Source organism: Protomyctophum bolini (genome assembly GCF_963924005.1).
Source record: "Protomyctophum bolini genome assembly, chromosome: 21".
Classification (NCBI taxonomy): Eukaryota; Metazoa; Chordata; class Actinopteri; order Myctophiformes; family Myctophidae; genus Protomyctophum; species Protomyctophum bolini.
In genome coordinates, this window is record NC_137882.1 from 14,690,801 (window position 1) to 14,705,309 (window position 14,509).

Sequence of the window (14,509 nt, forward strand, 5' to 3'; positions counted from 1 at the left end):
ATGTACGCAGAATAAAGGAATCAATGTCCACAGTTTGAATGTCGTTTTGATTTGCATTTACTTCCATTAAAGAGCAGTGATAGTACATTACAAACAGCTCCTGGCATTATCTCTTCTGTGTTGTCTGTCTGGTAAAAAACCATTTGTCCACCAGGTGCATGCCGCTCCCCAATCACCCAGGCCTACATATGCTCTCCATCATTCAATTAGGCCTGAGGAGGCGTGCCCTTGGTGTCCAAACAGTGATATTTTCTGTTGACTGATAATGGGTGAAGGAAACGGACAAAATTTACTTGTGTTTATTTATGTTTTATTAAAGTATCTCCTGTATTTACAATGTCATCAGCAAAAACCTAAACAAACAACAAATCTAACACAAAAACAAAGAAAAAAAAACATTTATGAGGAGTCGAGTCAAGAATCATCCTAACTGGGATAATGAGATCGGTCCACCTGATTTGATTTCAAAACAATTGTTGTTCTGAATCTTCCGGCCGTAATCTGAAGATTCAGAAAGCTATAGCATGCAAAAGCTATAGCATGTTATGCAGACAGATGCCAAGTCATTTGTAGGCCTGGCATCCTATAGTGGTTTCAATGTAGAGATAAAGATTGATAGGGTCTTGGTTTACCTACAGTATGATCCCATTATAGCATTTCTATGCATTTGATGTATTACCTCGTGCTTTCCTTGCTTACTGTATGCCGCTCTGGATTAAGAGTGTCTGCTTTTACCGTATATTGCAAATTCCTCATCATTTTATTGGGCTAAGGTTTAAACTTAAACCCTACTGTCCCAATTATGTCATAGGCAGACCTTTGATGAACATAGACGAACAAGTGTAGAAAATTTCAGATCAACAAGCTTTTGAGGTTGTAGATCGGCTATTTACAGCAAAAAAATGAGGGGACCAAGGATAGAGCCCTATAGGGGACCCCGGGATCGACGAATTATATAGGGCTTAACTGGTTAAATGGACGTAAAAAATCTATACACATACTATGTAAACCAGTAAACCGCATTTGTCATAAAGCTCAGAAATCATTTTCAACAGTTCACATTATCACAAATTAAAACAATCATTATCATTTTTGGAACAGTGCTGCATAAGAATGAACATAGATCCACCATAATCATACCATTAACTACTTGATGATTGGAAATCACATTATATGTGTGTTTTTGTTTCTCTCACAGAACCCCCCAAATTATTTTATGCAATTAACTCTATAAGTGTTCATCTCCCCAAAGCCAGAGAACTCGCCATCAACGCCTGATATATACTTAGTTGCATGCAGTAAATAGCAGATATACACAAGCTCACAGATGTGTTGTGAGCTTGTAGATCTGCTATTTACTAACCTTGCGTCACCAGACTTTCCACCTCGAAGGAAAGCCTGGTATTCGTTCCAAACTGGCCTGTGTGATTTTTTTGTTCCCCCAATCCCCATTTAAATGGTGAATCGAGAATAACTACTAGTCCCGCCAGTCGCTACTAGTTGGTACCAAACAAATTATTCCTATAAGCTAAACTACACTGACTGCATCAAGGGTTTTATTGGGTAGGCCCTGAAATTATGCATTCTTTTGATCGCAGGGAATTATTTCGGGGTGATGCTTGGTTCCCGCTTGGTGGTTCCGGCCTGATGACTACAACCAGTGACTACAACATACATGACGCAAGTTATTTCCGCTCCTGACCGGATCAGACACCCGAAAATGTACGGTATTGATCTCAGGCTGAGCACAACACCGACACGCAACTTAAGTATAACCGAGGCTTAATTAAGACTGTTCGTTCTGTTCTATGTTGGCGACCAGTCCCTTGGTGTCGACGGCGGAGCGGATGGGGTTGTTGAAGTACAGGCTGTTGTCGAAGGTGCACTCTCCCAGGACCGGGGTGGCTAATTTGGGCATCCTCTTGCGGAGCAGGAAGCCTCCCAGTCCGACCACAGCCATGATGACCAGGACCACGGCTATGACCACGCCGGCGTTCCCGTGAGGAGCCTCCTCCACTATGAGGGCTGAACGGGAATAAAATAACAGTCTTAGGAACAGTGGTGAAAAGTAACTACAAAAATACTTTTACTTTTAAGGGCAGTTTTTCCAATACTTTTACTTCTACTCCACTACATCTCGGGTCCACTAATGTACTTTTACGACATAGGCCTAATAGTAAAAGTCCATTACTTGGACCAGAGTACTTGAAGGTTTCATTACATTAATTTTCATTTATTTATTTATTTCGTTTTTTATGGCGTTATTATTAATTTTATCAAATGGCATTTATTAAAATAAAATTCTGTATCTTACCAGTAATTGGAGGCTTTTCTGTTGGTACAATAACTGCAAAGCAAGCATAACCAATATTGTAAGTAGCGTAAACAAACCATTGACATTTAATTAAAGATGGAGTGCCATGATTTTCCCCCCAGCAAAACATGATCATCGGGTACTATGATTATACTAGGAGGAAGATTTATTTCAAAAAAGTGTACAGAAAGTGTTAAAATTATGTTTTTATGTGGCCACACCCACCAGTTTATTACGTATACCTGGTTTTTATCTTAGCACCACCCACTTGAACTTAAGACTCGCCCACAGCTGTTGTTGTATGATAATGTGGGAGGGGTTAGGGGAGGGGTTAGGGTTATGATGTCACTAAAAAAGACTTTTAGCTTTCAGGTAGAAACCAAAAATATACAGGGATGACATATTTGAATATTATAATTTAACCACACCTGGGGGTCTATAACGATACAACTTTATTGTCAGCTTTCACTGAAATTTGTTTTGTGTTCATGAGTCACCGTTCAAGATACAGACAGCATACACAATACATTACAAAAGATATACACATTATTAGAGTAATGTTAAGCAAGACAGAAAAATCACGGCACTCCATCTTTAAAGCAAACCTGATGATGAGTTGAACTTACTTTTGGGAGTCTTGCAGATGTAAGACTTGTACCTATTGCAGCTGTTTGTGCTCCATTTACCGCTGTCAGAAATTACTTCTACACAGGAGTTTGACTCGGACAATTTTGGCATCCCTGTTTTCCAGTCGGTATAGTCCACCACACTGTTATCAATCCACATCCATTTATCTGCAAATAAGTGGTCAGAGATTAACTGTCAGGATGACTCATTCTCTATAAGTGGTCATTATTGAATTGTAATGCAAACATACTAACAATGTTGTCAACAAATAAAAACTAGACTAAAATGTTGAGGAGGGACTAGTGAAGTCATTAACTTTGACTAAAATGTTGACTAAAGCTAGACTAAAACTAAAACATTTCATATGACTAATAAAAACTAAATTAAATTGTATTCAAAAGACTATGACTAAAACTAAAACAAAAAAAACGAAATTGCTCTCAAAATTAACACTGGCCAGGAGTTGGAGACCAAAGTCAACATCACGCTCACCTTCATGGCTCTTGTACAGGCCGGTCCAGAAGGACTTGGCACCGTCCTGTAGAAGCTCCAGGTTCTGTTGTATGAACCGACCCTCCACAGGGTCCAGAATGCTCACCAGAGTCGCTCCTTATGGGACACACAAAGTATATACCGATACCATGCAGTTTACCATCAGAGTTAAGTGTGTCCTTGAAATTCAAACGTTTGAGAACCACTGATCAAGTTAAAGTCATCAGAGTTGGCTGAAATGTGCCTGAATAATGTGTTTTATATTAACTGTACAATATAAATAATAATAAGATAAGATAAAATAATAAGCCTATAGAACTTTGGTAGAGTACTTATGAATAGTCTGTGGAAGACACCACGTCGACCCTATATTCGGATTCTGGAAGACCACGTGGGATGTTTTATTATTATTTTGTATTGCTCTGTAAAGCAGTTTGAGCTCCATTTCATGTCATGAAAATGAAGTGTATTTTTATTATCATTATTATTATTAATCCTCTCTTAGCTGTTACTTCTCTTCCAATAAGCCCCCGCAACTCCTAAGACTATGAAGGCAAACATAATGTAAAAAGCAGCATTAAAATGGAAACAATTTAAAGTCTTACCCATTCTCATACATTCCACTGTGGCGTGGGCCCAGTTGTCCACCACAGAGTTGACGAAGGAATAACAATGACCCCTGAACGGTACCCAGGTTTTTCTCTTCTTTGGTTCTGGACAGATGCCAGGGTGCTGCGGGGGGTCCGTGGGGGCTATATCTGTAAAAAGAGAGAGGAGACTACAGCTTAAAACCAAAATGGTTCCAAAAAACATGCACTCAACTGTAGTATTTTGTAGAACAAGCATGGAACCCAACTGCTTACTGCAGTGGTTCTCAATGGTTTTAGATTGAGGCCCAAAAGAGAAAATTTAGGACACATACTAGCGAAAATAGCCAAGCTCAAAAATAGTTAAAAAATAGCCAAGCTATAGCCAAGCTATAACCAAGCTCGTAGATTGGCTATTTTCACTACTTCAAACAAAGAAAATATGCAATTTCTTTGGGTCCCGAACCATTGTTTAGGAACCAGTGGCTTACTGTACCACATTGACATTGTTTATTTTCTAAATCGTCATTGAGGATGGAGCAAAATGGTACCACCACAAATGTGATGTACAAATGGCACTTCTACAGTGACCTCCGAAATGGTGAGGAGCATGAAAGATTGTCTCACCTGGCGACCTTTTACACAGCGAGTAATATGTATTGCTGCATGTCTCCGTTTTCCACATTCTATCCACATCCATATATACACAGGCGTAGTTGTTTTTAGGCTCGTTCGGACCCCACTTTGTGTAGGACAGAGGCCAGTTGTCGACCCACTTGAATCGTCCCTCGGTCTGTGGACAAGGACACATGGTGATGTTAATGGAAGCATGGCGGCACGACATAGAATGGAGTCTAGAAATGGCAAGACTGCCGTGAACTACAGTACGACTGGCACGTCACTCTGAACTGATGTGTTCTGTGTTCCCAGAAAATTACTTATTTTCGAACAATTACGCAGAAGGGTGAAATCAGCCGCCAACTTTATCTGCCAGACATAGTAGGGGCGAGACTTCCCCCACTTTGAGTGGCACCAAACTTGGCCACTTGGCAATTGATTTAGAAGGAATTATTTTGTAGAATCGGCCTCAGGTTCTTAAAAGGGTTAAGACAGAGATGATTTCATTCATTTCAGACATGAGTGATTTGGTTCGTTTTTGGGTTCCTTCCTACCTCGTTGTTGTTGAGGCCGATCCACACGGGCTGGTTGTGCTTGCTCATCTGCAGGGTGATGTAGGCCTGGGTGATGGGGTTGAGGATGCTGGCCAGCTCAGCGTCGTCCGCCTGGCACTGCCGCCGTGCCTCGTCCCACCTCATGTTCTCCTTCACGAGCTTGAAGGAGTCGTTGCCCAGCTTGTAGAAGGTCTTGGACGAGACGGTGGTGGCCGGGACCGCGATCTGAGAGTCTGCAGCCGGAGGGAATGAAACATAATCATCCGTCGGGTCACGTACAAGTAAATCTGAAACACTTTAAAGTTTTAAACCATCAAATTCAGTGGTTCTCAAACATTTGAGCCATAAGAGACATTAAGGTGTCTCTCCCTCTAAAAATATATATACCGGTATGTGGGATACAAAAACCTTCGCCCCATGAAAATGGGTCCACACCCCAAACAAAAAACATGGGTCTTATCTTATTTTATTTATTTTCTACGATCACTATTGTCATTGGTGTGCACTGTACAAAATCATTTCGCCTCTTGTACTTGTATGAGTAGTGTCAAGTAAAACTGTCTGATTCTGATAATAAAAACTAACCTGAGTTGCACTGTATTGATCTCTTTGCCAAACATAGCCGATTGACAAGCTCAATCGTTCTACCTCGCAATGCGTACTGAGCTTACACAGTTGATCTGCTACTTTCAAACAATCGTGAACAATTCTGAAACGTTCAACACCCATCTTGTATGGGGGTCCCTGGCTGGCACATTTTCTGATGGAGGTCCGTGGTCGAATACATGTAAATCCTGGCCTTGACATGAACATTGTTTGAGAACCACCGATGTAGCTAACAGCTTCTTTACCAATGTTCCTTTTACAGATGAAGCCACGACTGGTACCACAGTCCTCCACCTTCCAGAAGCCAATCTGTTTGGGGGAGCTGCCCACCATGATCACACAGTCGAATACCTGTCAGACAGGATGAGAGGTCATGGTCTTGGGAATGTCGACTCATATAGAGCCAATAACCCAATAACCAATAACAACAACAAGTAATAATAACTAATTGTATACGGGTATCAATGCTGCCCTGCTCGATACAGTATCAACTATGCACTGCAGTACAAGTAAATAATGTAGAGCAGCTGTGCAGTTCATCTGTGAAATATGCACGTGTGGTGCGTGCTCTCTCTACCTCATCCATAAAAGAATAACGTCCGTCGGGCACTGATACGGGGTGTCCTTTGGCCCAGTTGGTGTAGGAAACCCCTCTGCCTTCTGTCCACAAGAAGCGCATCTCCCAGTTGACATCATTCATGCCGATCCACATGTCTTCAGGATAGTTCAGCATTTGTGTCGTTAGGAACGCTGGTAAAAAGGACAAAGTCTATAGGTACTTGATTTTTATTTTATTTTACCGAACCTTTCTTAATCAGAAGTTCATATAGAATAGAAACTATTCTTTTTGCCAGACCTTCAACACAGTTAGTTTGTGTTGAAGGTCTGGCAACAATAATAGTGGTATCAGGTCACCGCGGTATGCTAAATATTACCTAGCACTTTCATGGAGTTGAAAAAGCTAAAGATAATAAAAAGAAAATACATTTTCAGGTAATGTGACAAACTTTCAACCAATCAGGAGAGAGTACATTTATCAACTTCATTTATATCGTGTTCCAGTTCCAGTGTTGTCTGTTCATTCATTTTAATCTGCCTCCTGACAGAGTAATAGAATAAATTGGTATCCCGATTCCCGACCTGAAAATGCATTTTCTGTTAATTAAAGGGCTGGAGGGACATGGAGACTCCTGTTACTTAACAAACGCTATACAGTATAGCAATGAGCGTATTAGAATATATAGAGAGTTATTTAACAATTATTTTAAGAAAAGCACTTACCCTACCTATAACCGACCAGTTGATTTGAACATGCATGCACTGTGTAAACATGATATGTTAATGCTGCTGCACGTTGGAATAACACAGGTGAGGGGCCGGATGACCTAATCAACATGAGATAGACTTTAATATGTTAGCGCCCTCACTTCACACGGGTGTCAACATGAGTTACACGTAAAACATACCTGATTGTATGCACAGGTTTAATGTTTGTCTTACAGTATGTTTATCACTCACCCTGCTCTCTCTCACTGAGGACGGAGACCAGATTTCCTCCCTGGTTGATGCAGTGGGTCCTGGCTTCCTGCCAGTTCTTCTTGTTGGTCCCCGAAACAAATGTGTAGCACTGTGTAAACATGATATGTTAATGCTGCTGCACGTTGGAATAACACAGGTGAGGGGCCGGATGACCTAATCAACATGAGATAGACTTTAATATGTTAGCGCCCCTCACTTCACACGGGTGTCAACATGAGTTACACGTAAAACATACCTGATTGTATGCACAGGTTTAATGTTTGTCTTTAGTTCAATGTTTGTTTTGTAAACGCCATTGACAATGAAGGGAAAATGTACGTCATAATGTGCCTCATTACGTCATATTGTCTCTTTATTGTTAATGGCGTTTAATGTTTGTGTTTGCACCGTTTGTTTTACATCACCATTACATTTCATTACATTACATCACCTAATCAACATTAGACTTTAATATATTAGCGCCCCTCACTTCACACAGGTGTGATTTTATTCTATTAATTTGGTCATTAAGGTCCACATAATGAGAGGTCTGCTCTGCCGGAACAATCCCGAAAAAAGGTTATGGCCATTTTTGTATACCACACCATAGACAACCAATATAACTACAGTAGCATGTGACATTCCAAGCATTCATTTTGCTCCTAGACCTAATTTTGGCCACTTGCCCAAATGTGCTGACCTCATCACATTTATGTTGACGGCTATGGCCGTTTTTAGGCCAAGGAGTGTTTTTCGTGCACAACTAATAGCTAAGGCATAACATAATGCTAACACCAAAACAGATTCCCGCCCAAAATGTAACAACTGTTCAGTCAAAGAGGAACACACTATATACGTATATATACTGTATATGTGCAAAACTGCAAATATATACTGGTATTTTAAAGCTGCACTATATGCAACTTCTACTTCTACCCCGGATTTGAACCTGGTTTCCTGCACAAGTGCTGACATCAGAGGACACATTTAATATTGACCATTAGATCAAAATTCATGTTCCTGTGTCTACGTGAGACATGACCTTTGACACAATCCTAAATGTCTCAATAGAAGAGCAGAGAGACCAAATACAACCAGCCGAATGGTATATTGTGTCTACTATACAGATTGGACAAAATGAAAATGTATTAATGAAAAATAAAGTTACATATATGTTGAATAATATATTTATTACCTTTCCTTGAAAAGTAGTCCATTCTGGGGCACATCCTCCCTTGGGTACCGTGGTTGGTTCCACGGTCGTGTTGATAAAAGATGCACTTCTCTTACAAATGGAAGGAAGCTCTATGCCACAATTAATGTCATTCCAGTACCCTACAGGTGCACAAGTCACAATTAATGTCATTACAGTAGCCTACAAAGTCACAAAATGTTTTATGAAAGTTGGTCACTTTACTAATCAAGTATACAGTATTTACTTTTTATTTTTTATTTTTTACTTTACTGGAGTATTCCCAATGTTCTATATTATTTAGAAAACTTGAAAGTGAGTGAGTATTTCTTTCATCACTGATGATCACCAATTTGTATGGGTCGCGAGCAAATTTCCGCTTCCTACATTCCATATATATATATATATATATATATATATATATATATATATATATAATTTCAAAAGATTTAAAAAAGTTTAAACAAAAGCATCACAATGCTATTTATACTATATAAACAATTATAACATTTTAAATAACACCTTTATATTGAACAAATATATGTGCAAATATATACAGTTATTTTAAACTGCACTATGCAACTTTTCCCATAAATAAAGCTCTACAAGCTCACAATGCGGTGCAAAGCTACACGTTGTGCGGGTTGTAGCAATTTTCACTAGTTTGGGTCCCGGGCAAACGTCTAATCTCTGTTGAACTAACCCATGTTCTTGTAGAGGGTCACGCAGTTCTCTTCATTGTTGGCAAAGTTCGGCTCATTCCGTTCCCATGCAGTGTACGTGACAGGGCTACCATCCATCCAGCTGAAAATGTAATGAAAGCACGCACACACACGCGCGCACACACAACACCAAATACCAATTAAGACCTGAAGCCAATTCTACAAATCATGTTGCCATTAGTGGTGCTCAAACATTAATGTCAAAGACCCACAAAATGATATGTATTTGGCCGCGGACCCCCATCTCAAAACATGTTGTGCTTGTACTGTAGGCTATAGCCTATCTGGTATGTTTTAATAGCCAAAGTATAAAATATTGGCTAAAGTGGTTAAAATCTGGTGATTGAATAAGACACATACAGAAACAACAAATAAGACCAAAACATAAAGCTAGTGAGTTAAAACAGTTACATAGTGATGTATAAGGAGATTTGAGAGCAGGTTATTAAATTGTCCACGGCATGGGGCATTACTTTTTAACGCGAGTTGTAGATTGTTCCATGAAACTGGAGCATTGTAGCAGAAAGCAGATTTCCCCAGTTCAAACTGAACTGGGAAAATATGAAACAAAACTAAAAAAGAACCAAAAAGTCAATAATTCCCTGTTTAACAATCTCACAGCATTACAAAATGTGGTTTGATTTACCTAAATGATTTATCCAAATTTATCGTCATGCCAATGTAGTATTGTGATTCTTGGCCTCTTGATATCTGTGGAAACAAAAATGATAGTTTATTGCAATAGAGGGTATGCACGTGACATCATCATAAGTTATTATCAAGTTATGTGGGAATGCCTACTGAGTGGCAAAAAAAACTACTGTCTGGCCTTGACTGATTGCTGGTCCTATTTGATTGCAAAACGACGTTAAATGACATATTAGCTCACTTTGCCACACACTTTATCACTCGAATGCCACTCACTTTATGCATGCGCAATACCCTGGTCTATAAATAGTCAGTAGAGCGTTTGCCTTTTCGATCATAAGGTTATGGGTTTGATCCCGGGCCTCGATCCCTAGCCTCTTATGACTGGTCATTGACTTACATACAATGTGATTTCTACTCAACTCTCTGGGCTGGTCTTTGCCTCACCTGTCTCCATAGGAATCTCCTCTCGCTCTCTGCCGTGATGACTGCTAGGTCAGCATGGTTGGCTTTACAAAAGGCTCGTGCCTCGTCCATTGCCAGGTTGTCTGAGTTGATAAAATACTGTGTGTCGTTGTATATGAGCCAGCCATCTTGAGTGGTGTTGTACACTGCAACAGGAACAACAGAACAGCTTTAAAGTTTAGACCTGTTAAATCTTTTGAGTGTAAAATGAAACCAAATGGAGCCTTTGGTTTCATTTTACTCTCTCAAGAGTTAAATTATTGTTAAACAACTTAATTTACAAGAAGTCTTATCTTTAATTTACAAGAAGTCTTATCTTATCCAATGACAACAAAATATAAAGTTTTGGGTTTGAGAGGCTCAAATGCTGAATAAATAATGGTCATTGGTTGAAAACCACTGGTTTTAGAGTAGACCCAAACAGTGAGTCTCGGCCGGGACACATGTTTCGTTCGTGGACCAATTTGTATGGGTCGCAACTAAGGAAATATCCCCTTTTTTGTGTCTTCCATTAAAAATATATACAGCATTATTTAAAGTATTTTATACATTAATAAAATAATTCAAATTAAAAAGTGTTTAAGAGGTAGTGTCGTGAAAATAGCAGATCTACTAGCTCAATGCGGACCGAAGCAACATGTCGGGATAGATCTGCTACTCCGGACAAATGTGTATTACATTTCTCTTTTGGGCTAAAAAGTTTGGGAAGCAGTGGCTTAGACTGCAAAGTGCAAACAAAGGGAACAAAACACATGGAGTTTCCAGCTTAATTTGCAGGGGTTGTAAGAGGTGAAAAAAAGAAAAGAAAGAAAAGAAAAATAGCACTCACCTTCGGTAACTTCGGTAGGCTCAGGTTTGGGCGTTACACCTGGAAATATAGGAAGCAACATGTTGGAAAAGGTTGAGTGACAGGCTGACAGCCCACAACTTTAATTATTTGTTACAGAACTAATTTCATATAATTGGTCTTCCCTTATGCTCATAATAATATGGTACCATTTTTTTCTACCCCGTCTGAGTCTCAGAGGAGGGCTGTGCACAGTTCAGAAACATTCCTACCAGTGACATCATCAAGTGGTCAGTAGTACCTTTGCGTATCTGGCAGATCCAGTCTTTGTAGGACTCACAGTGCACATCGTTCCACGACCATCCGTACGTATATTGAAGCTCCACGCAGTGCTCGTCGTCATTGTGGTTATTTGGTTCCCCAAAGGCCCAGTTTTCATAGCCAAACTACAGGGAATGTTGGAAGTATATGCCATGTCACAGTAAGCCTCATAGCATAGTTGTCCAAGTCATATGTTTAAGGTTTTCAGGAAAGAAGAAATGACAAATCACTATCTGCCATCCAGTTGACTTAGGCAATCATGAGGAAGAAACTAAATTTGGCCAAATAATATTTAGATGCCTTTATTTATATTAACTCTACTCTGCCAACACTGCTGATTCATCCTGCCGTATTGCCTATATGTTCTCCACCTATCAGAATGCAGTTTGTCACGTTCAAAAATCTAGTCAAATAGTTGACTTAAAATGACTTGGGCAGAAAGTGATTTTGGAATGTAACAAGCAGTGATGGGAGAGTAGAGTTCGGCAGTAATGTCAACTGAAGAAGAAGAAGAAGAAGAAGAAGAAAAAGAAGGGGAAGGAGGAGGAGGAGGAGGAGGAGGAGGAGGAGGAGGAGGAGGGTGTTCTTACAGCAGATCCATCTGACCAAACATAACTTCCATGGGTTCCTTGTAAGGTGAGACCAATCCAGGCCGTACTGGATGAATGAATCCTGCACAGACCAAGGCAGGAGGAGAATATTCAGGTATCATTGACCTTTTCAGTGGTGGAAGATTATTATAGGAATCCTGCCATTACATACAGTACATAGATTAGTCACAGTGGTGGAACAAGTAAGGAGGCTACCGAATGTAAAAACATTCAGAGTATAGAGCGTTGAGGTGTTTTCTCGGGGTGCATAAGTATACCACTAAGTTGGCCATTGAAGGTGACACAGGTTGAGAAAGCTGCCTGACAAGGCAGAGATGTGAGATGATCAGGTTATGGAATCGCCTTACCCAACTGCCAGAAGAGAGGCTTACAAAAATTATATTTAATTGGAATAAAATATGTAATCATCCGTGGATAAGAGAGGTCTCCTCAATTTTCTCAATTTCTGACTTAAACACATTTTTTAAATAACCTTCATTGTAACATTAATACAGTCAAATATAAACTGTCAATGTTACATCAGCAGAAATGGAGGGTGGACATTGTGAAAAAGGCGAAATTAAGAAGTTATATTCAATTTAAAGAGGACTACATGACTGAACCTTATGTTGCATTTAATTTAAAAAGATAATAATTGCAGTGGAGTAAATGTACAATATTTTCCTCAGAGATGTAGTCGAGTAGAAGTAAAAGTATTGAAAATTGGGAATACTCCACTAAAGTAAAAAATACCTCAACATTGTACTTAAGTACAGCACTTGAGTAAATGTACTTAGTTACTTTACACCACTGGCTAGTCGTCAGGTTAACGTACGAAATGCTGTCCACGTCCTGCGAGCTGTGAATACTGATCAGGGTGCCGCCGATGGCCTTGCAGAAATCCCGCGCCTCTGCCCAAGTCTTCTTGCCGTCACTCTGTCTTTTATAAAGCTTTATTGATGGGAGTAAAATGTTTAAGAGATACAGTGATGATATGCCTTTAAGACCTGAGAACAGTTTTCTGAAAAACCTATGTTTCTATGTCAGTGGTGCTCAAACTATTTCATGTCAAGGACCCAAAAATATTATATGGGTTATGAGGTTCGGCTGAGTCAGACGCTAGTTATTCAACCACTTCCATGACACAACACTTTTGTGTTGTCAGAATGTCAATAAGGAAGCCGTGTTATTATATGGCCATATTTGAAGGGTTGAATAGATATACTTTACTAGAGGCGACAGCGTTACGCCCATAGACCGTAAATGAAGTCTATTTTACAGCAATTTCACATTCGCCATCTTTCTATATCCAGAGACGTGACATTCTGAATTGGAATCGGAAAAGACTGCTATTGACCTTATGCACACCACTGCCATCTTGCCAGAAAGGTGCTAACTAGGTGCAACTTCCCATTGACAGCCCATTCATCCAAACAGAAAAGTCCTATATAATTGTATTAAACAACGTCAAACTCACATTGCAGGAAAGCTTGAATTATCCTCTTTCAATCAAGTTTTTGCTTCATAAATATCCACTGTAGACATGTTATAAGTTACTTCCTGTCAAGAAATTCTGTGCAGGTTATTTTTTCTATTAAAGTGTCAGAGTTTGGGAGTGCTTGTTGGATTTCACTCAACGGCCCAGCGTACCACCTGTTTTGCACATAATGCAGGAGGCAGCAGGAGGTACTAAAAACGAGTGCTTCCAAAATCCAATACTTGCTTTTCTGCAATGTTTTCTGCAGCTGCAATGTTGGTGAGTTTGACGTTGTTATACAATCACCTGTTTGGATGAATGGGCTGTCAATGGGAAATTGCATTTAGTTAGCACCTTGCTGGCTTTAAAATAAAATCAAGTGTAAAGTTCGTCCATAAACCCATCCGCTTGAATTACAGACTACAGGCCATTCATATGAGCCATTCATATGAACGTGACACTACCTAATACGGCTTCAATTCACAAACAAGACGCTAGGCCCTTGTGTAAATACTGTATAACCAATTGACCACAGTTCAGTTTGTCCTTCTTACCTTGAAGCAGACATTCCGTTTGGCAGCCGGGTACCACCCAGACGGGCAGCTGAGTGGCGGAGTGGTGGGCGGGGCCAGCGTGGTGACCACCCCGTCGGCTCGCTTCTTGCAGATGTACTTCTGCTTGCTGTCGCAGCTCACCACGTCCCAGAGGCCGGCGTATGCTCCAGTTGTCATAGCAACGCAACCTTGTTTTCTGGCTTTTTTCAAACACAGCAAAATAGAGACAAGGGGAAAACAAAATCATAGATGCATTGATCTCTGAAACTGCGACTGGGTCGAGAATGAAACGCGCGCACATTAAACAAGTTCTGCGGGCTGAGTTCAGTGGTCCGAAGGTTTCGGGAATCAGAATTTATAGTAACATCACAGGTTTACAAAGTGAAAGAGTGGCCGAAATGTATTTGTTTTTGTGCAAAGAAGGGAAGAAGAAGAAG

At 40.0% G+C, this 14,509-nt stretch overlaps 1 protein-coding gene across 2 annotated transcripts in view; it reads right to left on the reverse strand.

Moving 5' to 3' along the window:
* Positions 1 to 299: 299 nt before the first annotated feature.
* The window catches only part of mrc1a (mannose receptor, C type 1a), a gene marked incomplete at its 5' end in the record, with an annotated part of 32,817 nt that continues 18,607 nt past the window's right edge, over positions 300 to 14,509 (reverse strand). For both annotated transcript variants that reach the window (XM_080793542.1, XM_080793541.1), the window contains 19 exons: positions 300 to 2,025; positions 2,315 to 2,347; positions 2,941 to 3,108; positions 3,434 to 3,550; positions 4,039 to 4,191; positions 4,648 to 4,813; positions 5,193 to 5,425; positions 6,044 to 6,149; positions 6,376 to 6,548; positions 7,317 to 7,425; positions 8,512 to 8,651; positions 9,212 to 9,312; positions 9,877 to 9,941; positions 10,326 to 10,489; positions 11,173 to 11,211; positions 11,432 to 11,576; positions 12,042 to 12,123; positions 12,877 to 12,992; positions 14,073 to 14,272. In XM_080793542.1, the coding sequence (XP_080649668.1) occupies positions 1,787 to 2,025; positions 2,315 to 2,347; positions 2,941 to 3,108; positions 3,434 to 3,550; positions 4,039 to 4,191; positions 4,648 to 4,813; positions 5,193 to 5,425; positions 6,044 to 6,149; positions 6,376 to 6,548; positions 7,317 to 7,425; positions 8,512 to 8,651; positions 9,212 to 9,312; positions 9,877 to 9,941; positions 10,326 to 10,489; positions 11,173 to 11,211; positions 11,432 to 11,576; positions 12,042 to 12,123; positions 12,877 to 12,992; positions 14,073 to 14,272 (2,549 nt within the window). In that variant the 3' untranslated portion in view covers positions 300 to 1,786. The remainder of the gene's footprint in view (positions 2,026 to 2,314; positions 2,348 to 2,940; positions 3,109 to 3,433; positions 3,551 to 4,038; positions 4,192 to 4,647; positions 4,814 to 5,192; positions 5,426 to 6,043; positions 6,150 to 6,375; positions 6,549 to 7,316; positions 7,426 to 8,511; positions 8,652 to 9,211; positions 9,313 to 9,876; positions 9,942 to 10,325; positions 10,490 to 11,172; positions 11,212 to 11,431; positions 11,577 to 12,041; positions 12,124 to 12,876; positions 12,993 to 14,072; positions 14,273 to 14,509) is intronic.